This window comes from Brienomyrus brachyistius, chromosome 6, assembly GCF_023856365.1.
Source record: "Brienomyrus brachyistius isolate T26 chromosome 6, BBRACH_0.4, whole genome shotgun sequence".
Lineage (NCBI taxonomy): Eukaryota > Metazoa > Chordata > Actinopteri > Osteoglossiformes > Mormyridae > Brienomyrus > Brienomyrus brachyistius.
This window is the reverse complement of record NC_064538.1, coordinates 15105854-15125708: the sequence shown is the minus strand read 5'-3', so window position 1 is coordinate 15125708 and position 19855 is coordinate 15105854. Positions and strand designations below refer to the sequence as shown.

Sequence of the window (19855 nt, the reverse complement as noted above, 5' to 3'; positions counted from 1 at the left end):
ACAGAAAGCTGCATGGGTCACATTGTACTTTAAATAGCGGCCCCAGCTGAGTACATTAGCAACATAGCTGGGTGAACTGGCAGCATTCAATGTCTTCCCAGTTGTACCCTTGAATATACATTCAAGACTAATATCTGTACTGCTGTAAATCTTCTCCGTCCATCTCTGTTCCATGCTGACACATGTACATTGCAGCGTCTAAGGGCATTACTAACTATATCTGCCTGATGGATGTTCTGGTCTCCTCCTTTATAGTTAATAAAATCCAAAATAATTTCACATTTTGGCTTCATCCTGTTAAACAATTGGTGGTGAGACAGTCATGCTGGAGGGGGGTTTTCTACTTGAGGAAGGGGACTGAAACCGAGCGGCAGAGTCAAAGCCAGGGAGGAGAGACAGGGGCCCACAGGGTCATTCGGAGCGATGACTCGTCACTGTGTCGCATTATGCAGTCAATCACAGCTGGAAGGTCATCGCTCTCCAGGAATCGACAAAATGGGACTTTTAGTTGCATTAATAAATTAGATTTTTGCTGGAAATATTACATGATTAATATACTTGTGAACAATAAAAAAATGTCAAAAATTATTAAACGCTGCAGATTATTTAATTAAAAAACATGATTTTTGAAGCAAAGAGATGCATGTTGTGGTATTTACAGCAATTTCTATACAATAATCTGCATTAATGGCACTTTTTGAGCTGCCTTCAGCAGCTAATAGTGGGAGATACGAAGATAAACATTCCCCTTTTCATCACTGTCTGATCGGTACGGAGTCCTGTCAGTCTCCAGCTGAACAATAGGAACAATACAATGACCTCAGTTTGGTTTTGGTAACGCGACACCTACAGGTAAAAGGTGAGCTGACCAGCCCCTTGTTCCTATGGAAATAAGACAGATGCTTCCTCTGAATAGCCGCCAGCACACGTTAGCCAAACAAACAGGCCCCGCATGTCACCTCTGACACACACTGGGGTTACACTGTGCCCATGCGCTGACCTGCAGCAAAGCACAAACAGGACCCTACTGTGTCCACACAACAAGGGAGGAGGATAAACGCGGGGAGGAGGAGGATAAACGCGGGGAGGAGCAGGATAAACGCGGGGAGGAGGAGGATAAACGCGGGGAGGAGGATGATAAACGCGGGGAGGAGGAGGATAAACGCGGGGAGGAGGAGGATAAACATGGGGAGGAGGATAAACGCGGGGAGGAGGATAAAAGCGGGGAGGAGGAGGATAAAAGCGGGGAGGAGGAGGATAAACGTGGGGAGGAGGATAAACGCGGGGAGGAGGATAAAAGCGGGGAGGAGGAGGATAAAAGCAGGGAGGAGGATAAACATGGGGAGGAGGATAAACATGGGGAGGGAGGATAAACATGGGGAGGAGGATAAACGCGGGGAGGAGGAGGATAAAAGCGGGGAGGAGGATAAACATGGGGAGGAGGATAAACGCGGGGAGGAGGATGAAAGCGGGGAGGAGGAGGATAAACGCGGGGAGGAGGAGGATAAAAGCGGGGAGGAGGAGGATAAATGCGGGGAGGAGGAGGATAAAAGCGGGAAGGAGGATAAAAGCGGGAAGGAGGATAAACATGGGGAGGAGGATAAACATGGGGAGGAGGAGGATAAACATGGGGAGGAGGATAAACATGGGGAGGAGGATAAACATGGGGAGGAGGATAAACGCGGGGAGGAGGAGGATAAAAGCGGGGAGGAGGAGGATAAAAGCGGGGAGGAGGATAAACATGGGGAGGAGGATAAACGCGGGGAGGAGGATGAAAGCGGGGAGGAGGAGGATAAACGCGGGGAGGAGGATAAAAGCGGGGAGGAGGAGGATAAAAGCGGGGAGGAGGAGGATAAACATGGGGAGGAGGATAAACATGGGGAGGAGGATAAACGCGGGGAGGAGGAGGATAAAAGCGGGGAGGAGGATATACGCGGGGAGGAGGATAAACGCGGGGAGATGGATAAACGTGGGGAGGAGGAGGATGAAAGCGGGGAGGAGGAGGATGAAAGCGGGGAGGAGGATGATAAACGTGGGGAGGAGGAGGATAAACGCGGGGAGGAGGAGGATAAACATGGGGAGGAGGATAAACGCGGGGAGGAGGATAAAAGCGGGGAGGAGGAGGATAAAAGCGGGGAGGAGGAGGATAAACGTGGGGAGGAGGATAAACGCGGGGAGGAGGATAAAAGCGGGGAGGAGGAGGATAAAAGCGGGGAGGAGGATAAACATGGGGAGGAGGATAAACATGGGGAGGGAGGATAAACATGGGGAGGAGGATAAACGCGGGGAGGAGGAGGATAAAAGCGGGGAGGAGGATAAACATGGGGAGGAGGATAAACGCGGGGAGGAGGATGAAAGCGGGGAGGAGGAGGATAAACGTGGGGAGGAGGAGGATAAAAGCGGGGAGGAGGAGGATAAATGCGGGGAGGAGGAGGATAAAAGCGGGAAGGAGGATAAACATGGGGAGGAGGATAAACATGGGGAGGAGGATAAACATGGGGAGGAGGAGGATAAAAGCGGGGAGGAGGATAAACATGGGGAGGAGGATAAACATGGGGAGGAGGATAAACATGGGGAGGAGGATAAACGCGGGGAGGAGGAGGATAAAAGCGGGGAGGAGGAGGATAAAAGCGGGGAGGAGGATAAACATGGGGAGGAGGATAAACGCGGGGAGGAGGATGAAAGCGGGGAGGAGGAGGATAAATGCGGGGAGGAGGATAAAAGCGGGGAGGAGGAGGATAAAAGCGGGGAGGAGGAGGATATACGCGGGGAGGAGGATAAACGCGGGGAGGAGGATAAACGCGGGGAGGAGGAGGATAAAAGCGGGGAGGAGGATATACGCGGGGAGGAGGATAAACGCGGGGAGATGGATAAACGTGGGGAGGAGGATAAACATGGGGAGGGAGGATAAACATGGGGAGGAGGATAAACGCGGGGAGGAGGAGGATAAACGCGGGGAGGAGGATAAACATGGGGAGGAGGATAAACGCGGGGAGGAGGATGAAAGCGGGGAGGAGGAGGATAAACGCGGGGAGGAGGAGGATAAATGCGGGGAGGAGGAGGATAAAAGCGGGAAGGAGGATAAACATGGGGAGGAGGATAAACATGGGGAGGAGGATAAACATGGGGAGGAGGAGGATAAAAGCGGGGAGGAGGATAAACATGGGGAGGAGGATAAACATGGGGAGGAGGATAAACATGGGGAGGAGGAGGATAAAAGCGGGGAGGAGGATAAACATGGGGAGGAGGATAAACGCGGGGAGGAGGATGAAAGCGGGGAGGAGGAGGATAAACGTGGGGAGGAGGATAAAAGCGGGGAGGAGGAGGATAAAAGCGGGGAGGAGGAGGATATACGCGGGGAGGAGGATAAACATGGGGAGGAGGATAAACATGGGGAGGAGGATAAACGCGGAGAGGAGGAGGATAAAAGCGGGGAGGAGGATATACGCGGGGAGGAGGATAAACGCGGGGAGATGGATAAACGTGGGGAGGAGGAGGATGAAAGCGGGGAGGAGGAGGATAAACGCGGTGAGGAGGAGGATATACGCGGGGAGGAGGATATACGCAGGGCCTCAGGCTGCTCAAGCCACTGACAACGAGCTGAAAGAAGATGCACTCGTCTGCACCTGACATACTGCTCCACAGGTCAATGGGACGCATTTATCCCGTTTCTGATATTTATTATCTGGGTTCTTTAACATTTCTCTACTGCTTTTATAAAGCTAGCGGCTAAGTTTCTCAACATACATTTGCATGTATTTTCAGCTGTCAGGAGAAATATGGCGAGATGGGCACGCTAACAGGACCATTCCCTGCCCAGAAGAGGCAACACTAAGGCTAAGGAGCAAGACTGGCCTAAACAGGTGAGATCGAGTTACAACGCATAGACCTTAAGGTCTGTATCATAGCCGCTAATGATCTATACACTCCCCATGGAATAGCGCCTTTTATACCTGTATCTATTCATGATACTTTTAATGGTGACAGGACGGGAAATGTGCTATAACTCCTGATATTAAAAGCTGCCTCACCTGGCACCTCAAACACACTAATTACCTACAGCCCACAATGGGCTCCACTGGGGGCACTTTAAATCTCATTCCCCATGCAGTAACACATTTGAACTCTCTTTTATTGCAAGAGAAATATAAGCAATAGCAGATGGTGAGGCACTTTCACTTTGTGTCGTTAACACAAGGATAAAAAAGCTAAAATATATCCCAAATACTTTCCACTTTACAGCAACATAAAGCCCATCACCAGTTTTTTGAAGCTTTCAATTAGAATAATTAGGCTTCTCTAGTTTCTGAGCCCTACTTTCCATGAATCGGACGTCTTTGATGTATCTTAACTTTAACTGAAAGGTTAAAGGAGGATTTCAGTGGGAACCTACCAGCATTTTTGGCCCATATGAGTTGTGGAGCTATACTACTGCACACATTAGGTAAGCCCTATCAACATCTGACCACTGAGATTTCATAGAACATAGTTACAAATCTACTGTCAAAATCAACACTGAAGCAAGATGTTTCTATGGTATGATTCTTTTCTCCATGGTTTATTTGATATTTATTACAATTAATTATTCTACCTACTGGGTTCACTGGATGACAATGATTCAGTTAAGGAGGTCTATATGAACAACACCGTTAAAAAGGTATCGAATGAAAGTCCAAGAAAGAGAATAAATGCTAAAGATCCCTGAGGGTTTGTCACTTACTTGGGAGTCTTTGCCTTTCAGCACACAGCCCTCTTCAGTTCCAGGAAGTGGAGGCCAGGCGATCTGAAGTGTGGGAGAAAAAGACCATGTATGCAATGCTATAAAACCCATAACATTAATATATTATACACTATATGCAAAAATATAAGCAGGAGGGTCTGTTTTGAAAGTGAATCTTACAGTCAATGGTACATTCAGTAAATATGAAATATAATGGGAAAAATCCCAGAGAAACTCATCAGGAAGCATTGGTAGAAAAGAGGATGGTGGTGGAGTTGGAGAACATTATGCATTCCGCGCACCCACCCCCCCTCCAGGAGGTGCTCTCTTGGAACACTCTTAGCCACCGGCTCATTCCAACATGGCATACGAAACTGAGCAATACTGACATTAAGCCACTCATTTTAAATATTAATTATATGGGTTTTATTAAGACGTTGGAGCGTTCTGTAACACACAAAGGTTAGTTTTCAACAAAAATACAAAAACATGGTATTACAATAACGTGAAATCACACAAACGCAATGCAATATATGAGCCGCAAACGTAGTACAGCTGTGTTCTATCTGTAAACTGAATTTAAGACAATTGGCGGGCACATGCTTTTTTGGTCAGCTGTAGGCCACTTCTGGACATTTATTAAGATGGGTGTGACATATGATTTAGAAATCGTAATGAAATCATATAATTATGGGTCACTGCAGTTCCACAAGTCCCCAGGCTTGTGAATTACTGCCTCACAGAATTCACTGAGAAACAACTTGATTAATACAAAAAAGAAAATGCTTTTTCATATATAATGGGCTTTTGTTCGCACTGTGAATCATACTGTAACTCGCACTGTGACTCCCGCTGTGACATGGAGATCCTGCCAACATCCTCTTGCTTGCTCCGTCTCCTTATGCAAAGAGCAGAGCACCAATGTTGACAGAGGATCACTCAGCCGGACATCACCAGTGACCTGGTCAATACACGCTCCCAGCTACACTATCCATACCAAAAGGCAACCCGAAGAAGGTTTCTAACACAAAATATTTGTCATTTCTTTTTCTGGTGGAATATATGAAGAGAGTTAGTGATGAGTGAGGAGAGAGTGTTTTGACTATTTTATTGATCACTCTGCTGCTTCCTGTTTGATTTGTATTCCGGCCTAGGTGGCCATTATGTATCAAAGCAACGCTACACCAAGTCAAGGTTCCTGTGCAAAGCTGAATATTTCTATGTACCACTTGAGAGCCAGGAGCCAGCTCTATGCACATCAAACAGAGATGTTCCTCAAAATCCAGCACGAAGCTTGAACAGCATCAAGAGAAAAAAAAACTCAGCAAAGCACACAGACACCCCCTACAACCACAGTACTTTGTCTTCCAAAAGTCTCCTAATGACATGAGAGAGACAAAGAACATTTTCAAAGCTGTATGGGTAGTAAGTGTTCATGTGCTTAGAAGCAAAAACACAATTTAACATTAGAACATATGCAAATGAACTGTGACACAATAAATAATAAAGAAGAACTTTGTTCTGTCCCCCAAACAGTTACAGTACTGATACCTTGTTGGCTAGAAGAGCACCACTTGAATTCCCTAACCTCTCAACAGGGGCAGCTCAGCCATTCCACATATTTGTTTTATTGCACCACCGGCTCATTTAATTAATTAACTTAATTAGTTTAAAAAGTCAATGAGGTACTGATTAGCCATATGAGGTATGCTAGTGCCTCCAGTGGGCTCACCATCTATACGAGGAGCCAAAGGGGTCGGGTGCAGTGTGAGTTGGGCAGTGGCCGAAGGCGGGGACCTTGGCGGTCCGATCCTCGGCTCCAGAAGCTAACTTTAGGGACTTGGAAAATGTCCTCTCTGGTGGGGAAAGAGCCTGAGGTAGTGCGCGAGGTTGTGAGATTCCGACTAGATATTGTCAGGCTCAGCTCGAACGCACAGCTTGTGCTCTGGAACCAGTCTTCTTGAGGGGGTGGACCCTCTTCCACTCTGGAGTTGCTCACACGGAGAGGCGCCGAGCAGGGGTGGGCATACTTATTGCCCCCTGGTTGGGCACCTGTACATTGGGGTTTACTGCGGTAGACAAGAGGGTAGCCTCCCTTTACCTTCGGGGGGGGGGGGGGGGCGGGTCCTGACTGTTGGTTGCGCTTATGCGCCAAACGGCAGTTCAGAATACCCACCCTTTGTGGAGTCCTTGGAAGGAGTGTTGGAGAACGCTCCGCCCGGGGACTCTCTTGTTCTGCTGGGGGACTTCAATGCTCACGTGGGCAATGACAGTGAGACCTGGAGTGGCGTGATTGGGAGCAATGGCCCCCCCGATCCGAACCCGAGCGGTGTTTTGCTATTGGACTTCTGTGCTCGTCACGGATTGTCCATAATGAACAAGCATAAGGGTGTCCATATGTGCACTTGGCACCAGGACACCCTAGGCCGCAGTTCGATGATCGACTTTGTGGTCGTGTCATCTGACTTGTGGCCATATGTATTGGACACTCGGGTGAAGAGAGGGCAGAGCTGTCAAATGATCACCACCTGGTGGTGGGTTGGCGCCGCTGCTGGGGAAGGAAGCCGGTCAGGCTTGGCAGGCCCAAGCATATAGTCAGGGTCTGCTGGGGATGTCTGGCGGAATCCCATCAGAAGGAGTTTCAAGTCCTTTTGAGTCCGAATGGGCCAACACATCATCCTGGTTCCCTCTATTGCTTCCTATATGAAGGAGCAGAGGGGGCCCCTGGTTTGGCCCTCACCAAAAGGGCCCCCTTCACACGGCCCATCTGAAAGAGGCGCGACTTAGGATAATTAATCTGCAAGCTGTTGGCGCTCAGGCAGATTTACAAGGTTGACGACCGAACCACGGGAAGCCGCGATGGGAGGGGGGATTTAAAGATTCCCAAGTTCATGGTGCAGTGAGGGTCGCCATGAATCACAACATGCTGCCTAGGGATATATTGGGGATTTAGAAGGACTTTCAGAAATGGACATTGATTATAGTTTTTTTTTTTATATGTATGGATAAGATTTCTGATAAAGAGGCCTTTACATAACTGACATCTCTTTTAGTGTAAGAATTGCTTTTCCTGATTTAGACATGAGTAAAAGCTGTACCATGGAATCCCAGTTTCCATTAGGAAATATCAATATAAATGCTTCAGTGTACAGCAAGTGGGATAAGTAGGGAATACCTCTTTGGCATCGGAATACGTGTGGTCCAGAGGTAGCGAGTACAGCACATCTTTGCCTCCCAGGAAAAGACGATCGCGGTATTCATCCAGAAACACAGAGCTCAGGCTGAGAGAACCCCACTGACCACTGAAGATGGTGGACCTGTTGGTGGCCAGTAGATCTGTGAATGAAAGCGGAGGAGAAACAGAGACATTAACTTAAGAGAACATAATAGGTAAAACTTTTACGGTACAAACTAACAATCACCAAAGACTGCTTCAGTCTGCAGTTAATGGTTTTGTAATTCACTCAGCGTTTGCGTGTTTTCAATCATTAAACATTGGCATATTGGATCAATCTGTTTTTTTCAGTTGTAGCTGTGTGTTCCAGTGGACATGTGAATCTGAGGCAGCTAAAGGAACAGAAGACCAATCCTAAGAAAAGGGGCTGGACAAGGAAAGGACAAAAAGCATGCGGTCCGGTGAAACATAGTCAGCATTAAGACCTACATGTGTTCAATCCCCTATATTACCGACAGGTAAACTCAAGAGCACATACTCAAAATCGAGGGATATCTCCAGCTATAACTGAGCTGCATCGGCAAAGATCCAGTACATTAGGTGTGAACATTTAACTTTCTACTAACGGCTCTATTTTCTTAAGGCCCATCAGCCAGGTAGCAAACAGTCGTATTACTATGATGAAATGAATCACATTTTTACATTTTACCATATTGCTCACAGCTTAATGTGCTCAGAGCAGTATATGGCCAGAAAGTATAATCGTTGTGAAAAGTACTGTGACAGATCACTGTTCAACATCTTCATCCACTCCTGCTTAAAAAATTCTTTAACAATTCAAAGGTCAATGAACCAAAAAAGGTTAAGGTAGGATGGGATAGTAACAAAGAAAAAGAAAGACAATGGAATTAGAAAACAGGATCTTACTCTGGAATTCAGGATGTTACTTATCAAACACTCTTTTCGCAGGCTTCTGCGGCATTGTATTCGTGAAAGTTGCTGGCGAGTAAATGCGCTCGCTTTCCCTCTGACCCAGTGCGGGTATTTTTTATGTGCATGGTACGTGCATGTTACATTTTATGGTGAATAGACTTAGGCATGTAAGCCTACACAATCTACGAGGTTTATATAACTGTGAGTCTGTATCGGTCCATGTGCGTGCACTGTCTCTCTGTACTTAAGTTTCAGTCTGTGTGGGCCAGCTGTGTCTGTTCCTCTGGCCTGTGTGATGTCCTGCCAGGGCACACGGTCTTTCTCTTCCCAGAACATGGGTGACGGCAGATGACGACATTGTGAAGAGGTTCTCTGCTGTGCCTGGAGACAATGCCCCAAGATGGACACAGACGGTGAGCTGGGACACAGAGGTCCTCTGTTCAACCCTTTAATCCCTTATCCTAAGCAGCAGCAGTTCATGGTCTTTAGCTGCTTTAATATCTTGGTTAATCAGAGAGCAAGATTATAACATGCACCCTTCCCCAAAAAAAGGCTTTATCACTGCTTATTCTTTGTTGGTCTTTGAGTAGTTTTGGCCTCCGTCTGATGAAATGAATGAATAGTCAAAGACGTAGAACTACAAATCTAAAGCAGACTAAATGAATTACGAATACAAATACGACAAGATGGCAAATGTTTCCATGTGTATTTAAGGTTTTGTAGTGTGGGTCCCTCGTTGCCTGGAGACAGACAGAGGCCACCGAATACAGAGGAAGCCTTGTAGGTCTGTCTGTGATGCCTGTAGGAGCGACGACTGACAGCGTCCATCAGTCAGCACTGCTGCTGTGTGTCTTTCAGGGGCCCCTGCAAGTTTAGCGAAAGGGAGATGATAGACGTTTTGGGCTTTGCCCCCCTACCAAGCACTGCTAACCGAGTTAGCGGTGCGCCACAGTCCAACACTTTATGCTGTTCCTCCCAAACTTTCTTGATGACTGGAAATAAAAGGCAACCGTAATGAAGAGGGAAAAAGTTGAGTATGTATGAGTTAAACCAAAACACCAAAAGGGGATCTGAATATCTGCTTTCATGGTTTCCAAAACTTCACTTCTATAGCGCCATATAAAAATGGCTATTTGATATGGCTTCAAAGCCTATTTTGTCTTTACGGTTTTGGCAGAATCCAGGAGCACCATTTGGCAAGCAACCAGGCACCTCAGAATTTTCTTCTCATTTTAACAGGCGCCAAATCCACCCCTCGGGATGCAAACAGCCGAGGTAAATTAAACACCACACCTACTTCTGGTCAAAGTATTTGCCATCTTAAATCGCATCATTCTGCATCAACTCCTCTTCCACAGCAAACCAAACTGAGATGCTGATACATCAAACTGATACATCCGGATGTTCATATGGAACGTCTTACTGCCTGACAACTTGCAAGAAAACATTTATTGTCATATTTTGCATCATTTGCTCACTTCAAGGCTGTTTGCTGAGAGTATTATTGTTACTCTATAGGCTGCAGCAGCTCACACGGCTGGTTGTAGTCATCCAGTAATCTCTCTACCTCCATAAGCAGTCTACTAATGGGAATGCAACCCATTTCAAATGAGTGAGACTAAGGCTATGTCCCAATATTCTTACGCAGGATTCAATGATAGCCAGTAAAACCTTAGCGGCCCAAAAGTCAGCAATGACGTCCAGTGGTCCCCATTCCTTCACTATTGCGACAGACTGGAATTTAGAAAGAAAAAACTGCAGAAAAATCCACTCTGTTTATGCACTACAGGGTCAGAGGGGTGAGCCTGGAGCCTTTCCCAGTAAGCAAAGGGTGCGAGGCAGGGAAGGACGCTGGACGGGATACACCCAACTTAGACTGCGCCCATTCACTCACATCGCCAATTCACCTAATCTCCTGCCATTGGACTGTAGGAGGAAACCTTGGCAACAGAGAGTACATGCAAGTTTTACACAAGGAGTTAGTGTGTAGTTCCCACCTTCAAACCCCCAACCCTGGAGGTGTGAGACAGCAGTGTTACTCGCCATGCTAACCTAAATATAAAAAAGCCATGTAAAAACGAAAGGCCGCCGACTCTCCAGTGAAGGTGGGGTCTGTCTCTAGGATCCCCTAACTATTGTGGTGACGCATCTAGTGCAGGCAGTGGGAGCCCTGGTCTCACCACGCCTGGGTCCGTGTCCAATCTGCCCAGCCCAGCCTGAGTGTTTGTTCTCTTAATTAAAAGGAAAAACACCTTGTCTGGGCCCCCTCCATTAGCCGCTGTGTCTTCCTCCCATGTGGTGGTGGCACCCTGTCACCCCTACACCCCGCTCCAACACCACCCCATGGTACTCGCTCATGCCAGCTCCTCCCCAGCTCTGAAACCAGAGCGCATGGATAATATTGACTCAGCAGGAGAACATCAGCCACCCATGGGGTGGCCAACCCCCCCCCACACACGCTCAACGGTGAGGGCACCATCAGCAGATATGAACACCCCCCCCACACACTATAAGATCCAAGTACCCCACACACTCAAGTATTGCAAAAGTACTGATGAACACCCAAGAATCTCATGCAATCACAGACATCAAAAACAACAGACTGATGCACTTAAATGTACAAACTAACCTGAATGCTGGAACAAATGCCCCCAGCTTCAGATGCACAGCCCAACAGAACCTGCAGCAGGCAACACCTCGCTGGCAATGATACCAAACATCCTGCAAGTTGTCTGATGCCATAGCCTCACAATGGTATGAAGGCTCCAGCACCAGGTCTAAGTACTTAATGAACTGTAAGTACTTCCATATAAACGAGGTTTCACTTAACACCCCGGAGCACTGCAGGTATAGTGGGATATACATACGCGTGTCAAGGTTAAGCAAGGCGCTTTCTAACGAGAACCAAACGAGACTCATTAAACTTTATGATGTTCAGAAGCTCTCCCTTGCTCTCTCATCATCTTCTGCAGTTGTATGATTGCCCTCAGCTTCACATATGTCCACTATTAGTGCCATTCATGTGTTGTTATTTAAATCTTATGAATTAGCTGGTCAAAGTTTTAAATGTGTTTCAACTCTATGTTGAGCAAGTAATATGACATTCCTATAGAATATTTCATTATACATTACATTAGCAAAAGAATTTGTAATAGAATTTGACTTTCAAAAGCTAAGCTACTACCCAGTTATCCTGTTCCCAGCCATATTAAGTTCAAAGTAGCTCCGTACTTCATGCAAGCTCAGCCCCCCTCTCACTGTCAAGTGACTGACAGAGCGAGTCAAATACGTATCTGTGGCTCAGTACAAATTAAACCCTAAGGTTAGAACCGGCTGTGTCACCTTAGCCACATCTGATCCAAATTAGACCTCAGGACATGGCACTGCCCATCTAAGCCTGCTCTGCTCTGTCCCTCCACATCTCTCATGCTTGTGGTCCTGCTCAGACTTCCAAGACCATCTCACCCGTCATGGAACCTCGTGTACTAATCCAGGGTGGCAGGAATGCCAGGAATCCTGATGAATATTTGAAACCTACCAGGTCCCCGGACCTCCCTAGGACATCAGAGGGCCTGCTGGCTGGTCCATTCCCATCTGGATGCAGATAGTCAAGGTGCCGGAAAGGCCTGCTGCTTCCAGTGCACGTGTCCACTGCTATCTGTAGCCTTATCCTTGGACCTTACTGCATTACCTTAAAAGTCTCCTGGATTTGATTCTAAAGGTATTTCCTCTGTATCATATGGTTCAATTTTTGAATACACATTTCCCAATATTATTTTCATCCAGGTGCTTATATTGTGAGTAAATAATCATTTTACCTACATGAAGATAACATCTGTGCTATTGTTTCATAGTTCTAATTTTACATTGTAGCAATTATATGTGGGTGGGGTAAGGGGGTCTGTCTCATAATGACAATGTCTGGCGTTTTTCCCTGAGCTGCCACATCCTGCAGTGAGCATTAATTAGCACTCAGACGTCAAATCAGCTCTATTTTAAAAACCTGGCCCTGATTCCAAGTGCCGTCATCCCTTCCACGGCAGTGGCTGCAGGAAATGATGCCACAGATCTCAGAAAGAGTGGCCACTGCACTACAGGATCCACCAGCTGTACGTGCTACGCTTTATAATGGTTGGATGGCTTCTCAAGCCTCTGAGGGGGAACTTGGATGCAGTTTGGCCGTGTTCCAATTACCCGGGTACGAGCCAGGAATTCTGCTGCCAAGGTCAGTAATGATCTGCTCACTGTAAGCCTGGCTCCCCTACACCACAGCTGTGAGGATCTTATCTGAAACAAGCTGCATCTTGGAGAACGGAGGATTAAAAAGCGTAACTTCGGAACTCCATAACACCTTTCCAAATTGCTTCCAAATCTAACGTTTAAGTTCAAGGGAGCTAAACGTTTACTTTGGCTAACCCCCACCAACACCTATACTTCAAATGCACACATCACAACATATACATAACGTGCACTTAATCTTACAAACTTACGAAGACAGTGATTAAAGTGAGTAGGTGAGACATGAAAGTGGGAGAGAATGGAAAAAGAAACGAATGGTGATGTGATGAGAGCTTGGTGAACGGGGCCCCTGGAGAGCACCTGGGGCCCCCACCCCCCTGCCCAGCCACCCCAGTGAGGGCCCCGCTGGAGTGCTTCAACCCTGTCCAGTGTGATGGAAGACGCTCTCCCTCCCTCTCTCCTTAATTAAAAAATCATTCCTAAAATGTGCTCCAGCTGCCTTTCCCGTTCAGCGGCAGCGCCCCGCTTTTAAGGACCTCCCTCATTAACAGCTCACACTCGACCCTGCGTCTATACTGAACATGTCACTCCACAGCAAGAGTGTGTGTGCTTGTCAGAGAGAGACACCGAATGTATGTGTCGGATGATGTATGGGGTCACCACCAGTGTGACTGCTTGTGTAAGACAAATGTTGTGAATGTGGATGTAAGGTCGAGCTGCTGAATTAATACATCAGGAGCGAAGGGCACCAGTGCTGCTCTTACTGTCAGCAGCTTGCGGCTGGAACAAATCGATTACTGGGCTGGACCGGTCGACTCGGTGTGGGGATTGTTCTCGAGAGTGCTCACTGTCTGTCACCCGGCCGGCAAACAAAGACAGCCTGAGGTGGCTCCGCCCAGCTGCTAGCTGGTTACACTCTTCGCTAACGCAAAAGCCGTTCAGAAATGGCCAAACCTCCCAGAGAGTGGCACACTGCTCCCTACCGACAATTACAGCTACCGACACAAAGAACAATAAGAGTGCAATGGAAACATGCATTAGCACGGACACCGACACACATGGCCCCCCAACATGTCACGGTACAGGATGGGGTGCGTCAAGAAAACCCTAATCCCCCATGCTGTCCACATGGATCCTCGGAGATCTACTTAAAAAATAAACATCCACTTCAGACCTGATCACATTCAATTTCAAATCACAGCGGTACAACCAGCACCAAGTCACGGGGATTCCCATTTACAAGCACCGCTCAGGAATGGGATCGCGTCGGTGCCACAGCCCCATGCTTTCCTTGGAGCTGTAGATGTTATACTAACCGCGAAGAACCATGGGGCAGCCAGGGCAGCCATCAGTAAATACACAAATGCCTCTGTTTAAATACAAGGAATGAAACAGAGGTATAGCCTTTCACGTCATAAAATAAATACTTGTCCCTATAAGCAGCGCCTGAAAAGTGCTAAATGTTCACCACGCACTGAAGTGTAGTCTGCACGTGGTTAAAAGGAACTGGAAAGATGTGTGAGAGAGAAAGTGCCCTTTCTGGTACTTTGAAGAATGTTCATCCATCATATTTAGGTTACATTCATGGCCGCACACATACAGAGGGACCTTTCCGCTTACGCAGCCGTGAGGGGATCACAGCGGCATGCAGACCAGGTTGTGGGAAGCGGGAGAAGTTCAGACAAATAGTTTGATAAAAGGCTTTAACCCGCTGGCCTGGTGCCACATTAGTAATTTGCATTTAAGCCTTGATGCCGTTTTCGCTGCTGCCATTTATGTTGCTGAGCTTTTTCCTGACATTCACTATCAGGGCAGAATAATTTTCAGACAGACAGGATGTGTCGCCCTATAATATCTTTTAATACTTGTTAGGTATCACCTCGTAAACAAGTACTAACACCCAATTTCCTGTCCAGCCCAAAACGACAGGCTAAAAAAAAGGGTGTGAGTGAGCGGATAACGGGTCAAATAGGGGCCTCTTTGATATAATCAGTCCCATGACAATCACTGCACTGAGTCATATTGCCCTTGTGTATGTCCAGCATCACTCACTTTTCATCCCTAAATCCCTAAATATGCCAATTCCCTTGACCGACAATCAGTTGTGCAATGACATTCGGCACAAGGAAAATTACCAGTCCTGATTTTCCTAGTAATTGTGGAGCAAATACTAAACCACCCTTTCAGCAACAATACAGAAAGTCCCTTCCCCTGTTAGCTGAGTCTCTCTCAGTGACAAAAACCGTAGACTAGTGGGGATTAGCATTCCGATTGTCAGAATAGGAGCCGGGGGGGTAGCATGGTAATCAGAAAGACTGCCATGGCTGGGAATATAGACCGCTACCAGATGTGTCAAACATGTGTAAAAGACTGTTTACTGCCGAGGGCCTAGAACCTAATTGGACACAAACATACTATTCAGCAAACAGAGGACAGAAAAGAGCACAATATAGCATTGTTCTTCTCCTTCCTGTTGAGGTTTGTCCACCTCTGTGTAAACTACCACAGCAAAAATGTAGCCCTTGATGCAACAGGCTGAGAGATAACCCACAGTGGCACATGTGGACCCAAGCGAGGGAGAGGTCACGTGACCAACAGTTGTGGCCAATCGCACCATCCACTGTATTCCACCTATTGCTCTCCCTCTCTCTTCTACTCAAAATTTTATAGAACAGATTTACCATGACTGCATGAGCTGAAGACAAATGCATTACTTTACATTCATATTCCCATTTAATTAATAAGCTCCTTTAACTGTAAGTATTTGCTGTTGCCCTATTTGCTGGCTCCTATCTGCCCAATGTGAGTATGCCCAGTGTTCTCGCCCTGTTACATCCTCGGCTGCCCAGCACCATCGCATCACTCACACTGGCCAGACTCTATGATCCAAGAGTGACTGACGACAATCCCGATGGATACAGAAATAGCAGTGAGATGCCAGATCCCTTGAAATGACACGTGTCAAAAAAAGAGGAGTCCAGTGGAATAGCAATGCGTGCAGATAGAAACCATGTGACAGAGCTTTGCCACATTTTATCAGAAAATCAGCCAGGGGGGGATTCTCACCAGGTGTCTCTAACTTTCCTGTGTCTGTCACAATGTTCTTCTCCCATTATCCCAATTGCATAGATTTTGCAAGAATACTGCATGGAGATACTGGTGCTAGAGACAACTCTGCTACATCATCATCTCAAGTGGAGGACAATCCCTGAATCCCCATGATTGGCTGAGTTGAGGTTTGTTCCTGGGTTAGCAATTTCCCCAGTGCCAAGATCCAAGCCTGGGAGAGGCCTACCGCCAGATCAAAATCGGCACGGTCCCACCATGCAGGGCGCCACTGAAATCAGACGGGTACCTTTGAAGTTTGCTGCGTTCCATTAGTCTGACAGGCTGCTAAGGCATCCGTACCGCCAACTCCAATCAGCCGGGCCCCGGCCGAATCGCTATGACAGAACATGTCACCAGTGACCACCTGACTCCCGTTCCTCTGTGGCCAGAAAGCCAGATGAAGAATGAATTTGACAAAATGGAGAGCCCAGGAACCACTATACTGCTGAGAAATTGTTTTCCCGCCGAGTCGTCCTTGCTACTAGAAAGCTGAATTTGGGCAGAGAGGAGGAGAGTATTCAGTGAGCGCAGAGTGGGGTTCTATGCTCACTCATGCCACAAACGTCAGCACGCTTCGTCCGCTCTGTCTCCAGATGCTCCCCAGCAGAGCACCTGGGATTCCGCAGAATCCCTGGCGGTCAGACAGCACACTTTACAAGGCCTCTGTGAGGAGTTTAAGAGTGGCCCCCCACTTCCCCCTGTAAACATGGCTACCTCCCACATGGACCCCGATTCTGACTGTGACATGCGGTTAAAACCACCAGACACTCTCAGAAAAAAAGGTAAAAATTTGCACCTTTGTAATTGTACCTTCTAGGGTAAAGAAATGGACTCTGAGGAACATTACAAAGGTACAAACAGCATTAATGTACCATCAATGGTACAGAAATATTCCTCGGAGTCTGTACCTTAAAAGGTAAAATTATGTACAGTGAAAGGTACAACTGGCAAACCCTTGAGGGTTCAGCCCCTTTGTTTCGGGGGTGTATTAAGTGGGCTGGAGGATGGCCTGTCATTCGGTTCAAGAACAGGGTCGGAACACTAGGTCTGGGACTCGCAGGAGGTCATTGCTTATCTCATCGCTGGTTGAAGGCCCCTCTTTCCTCCTTCCTGTTTTCTGCTTGTCGAGTGCATTCTCATTTGGATATTTAAAGCTGCCCATTTTTTGCTTGTTTGTTTTTTTTTTGGTCAGCTTCTGGTCCAGAGGAAGCACTATAACACATCAGAGATCATTTAGTCTTCGTTCCCACAGTTAAGCATAGTGATATCTGAAAGCAGAGGACCAGTCAAAGCTGTGTTTCAGGTCGGCCTACAGAGATTTAACCTGGCAGGGGTGAAATTAGTATTTCATGTAAGTATAAGTTTTTATATGTGGGGGTAGAAGCTTTAATGATATATATATATATATATATATATATATATATAATGATAAAATATCACTTAAATATTATCGAGTGCTTAAGCGTTGAAGTTAAGAAATCAACTATACAGCCCCTGTAAATCCTTAAGCAGCAGACTTTCAGGATATTTAAGAATACAATATAATTATACGTATTTTGCGAACTTCCTGAGTGTAGACCAAGAAAATTGTGCTCCAGGTTAAACTTTTACGGTTTCAGATATCGGTGGCAGCACAGTTTTGCCTCCGCTCAATAAAACTTAATGGCGTTCACAGGATGAATTAAACGTTTCAGGACCGCAGGCGAGCCTGACCACAGAGAGGTGAAAATATGCCAAAAAGCCCGCAGGAAAGCAGCTTAATCGTTTGTACCGGACTAAACAAAACGCATGTTCGGTTTTACTGTAGCCTACAACAACCAATATTTACACAACAATGACCCCCCTCTTCACACATTAATTTAAACTAATAGCAAATAACAGGAATTACATCTACTGTTTTAAAATATCCCTTTTGAAACACTGTCAAAAAAATACCCCAAGAATGCTATAATTCAAAGAGGAATTTACTAAAGCAAAGAATTTATAGTGAAATAAAATCCGGATTTGAGACGCGGTAAAATTCAATTTCTACTTGTCATTTAAAACAAACGATAGCCCATACAGGCTGTGATTATCTCATATAATAACAGGCAAATAACACAATTACTTTACTAAGGAATATACCAAAGCATATGTATAAGCCAATAAAACTTGTTCGGTGAACGGAATTGCCGCTTTTTAATTTTACAAAATACGATAGTAATCCAGTGATAAGTTTTTTTAAGCAGTTGAAAAAGAACTACCTTTGTATGAAAGGCGTAGTCGCGGCACATTCAGCTTGGACGCTGAAGCTGTCATCATCAGTAAGGCCAGAACAATATTCGTGAAGAAAATGACTTCCTTCATCATTTCCACCTAATATTCACCTTATGCCAATTAATTATCTATGCTTATGATTTTTTTTTATCCAAACAAAACTGAATAACAGCAGATTTCGGAGCCCTTCCTAAGGTCTGTTATAACGGGCTGTCCTATTTCCCGGTGGTTTCCAGACGCTCCCGACACCTTGATTTCCCCACATTGAATAGGCGTCCAGCTTCAGCTAGCAGATATTTCACTCCAGGACATTGCAGTCTGTATTTAGTAAGTGCTTGGGAAGCGGTCGACCCCGCCTTTCCCCAACAGCGCAAAGACTGAAAGAAAAGACGGGGATGGACCCGCCTCCAAACAAGACCCCCCGAAGTATTTAACCTGCAGTTCGAGCGGGTTCGGCTGCGGCTGTTAGTCGCGCATTTGCGCCTTTTGATGCGACGCTCAAATCCAACGCTAACGATGCGTCACGTAATCAGTGAGCATGTTGTTTTCGCAGTCTGTCTTTGTCACGTTTGCTGTGTAAAAAAGCTTCTTAGTGTGTTTTTCATTGTGTGAGAGAGCTTTAAATGAACTGGCATATACATGTACGGGATGTTTTTGGACATCCTGAATCCTTTTCTGCCACCTGATTTTATGGCCGTTTTCGGTTAGTCCTATATTTTTAAAGGCAAATTAATTTTAATTAATTAATTAATTAATTGGTTGGAACAAATAATGAGTTAAGCAAATGCTGGTATTTTTTTTCAGTTTTGATCACAGCCTGACCGAAATGGACTCTAGCAGTAGCAAACAAAGCAGACCGCGTCAGGGCTTCTTGTTTTTTCGGGATAAGTAACTAAAACCCAAAGAAATGCTGAGTTACAGTCTCAGTGAGGTTGTGTCAGTCAGTCAAAAACTGGAACATGCAGTGTGTATAAAGTCTGGCCATTTTAATAACATGTCTGCGGAAAATATTCAAGTTATATTTGGCGGCATTCCTTTAGATATAAAGGCATAATCCATTGTTAAAACAGTACTTTTAACAATTCACTTGTGGATCTTGTGGGTAATTGAAGAGCAAATTTCTGAAACTCACACAGTCATGTTTTTGAGAAAGTTTCTGAGTGACTTAGTGAATTTTGATGACTGACTTTCAGTCACTGTAGGTTTCTTCTCAAAAAAACAACATGAAATTGACTGAGTGAGTACTGCAAATTTCAGTTTTTATTCGTATGTTGGAGTTTCTCAAACATAAAAATTCATCAATGTACATTGCATTGGATAAGGGGATTTAGGATGGAAGGGTGGATGAATGTGTATTGGTGGGGCAGATCTCATCAATGGTAATAAAAATAAAACAAGTGATCACTCCTCTTAACAAAAATGTG

General features: G+C 46.0%; 1 protein-coding gene across 1 annotated transcript in view; it reads right to left on the bottom strand.

The window, feature by feature from the left end:
• Nucleotides 1-18996, bottom strand: part of sema3bl (sema domain, immunoglobulin domain (Ig), short basic domain, secreted, (semaphorin) 3bl) — a 33508-nt gene extending 14512 nt beyond the window's left edge. The window contains exons 1-3 of the mRNA XM_049017090.1: nucleotides 18419-18996; nucleotides 7896-8056; nucleotides 4721-4783 (exon numbers count right to left, since the gene is read on the bottom strand). Of these exons, the coding sequence (XP_048873047.1) occupies nucleotides 4721-4783; nucleotides 7896-8056; nucleotides 18419-18524 (330 nt within the window). The 5' untranslated portion in view covers nucleotides 18525-18996. The remainder of the gene's footprint in view (nucleotides 1-4720; nucleotides 4784-7895; nucleotides 8057-18418) is intronic.
• Nucleotides 18997-19855: the final 859 nt, after the last annotated feature.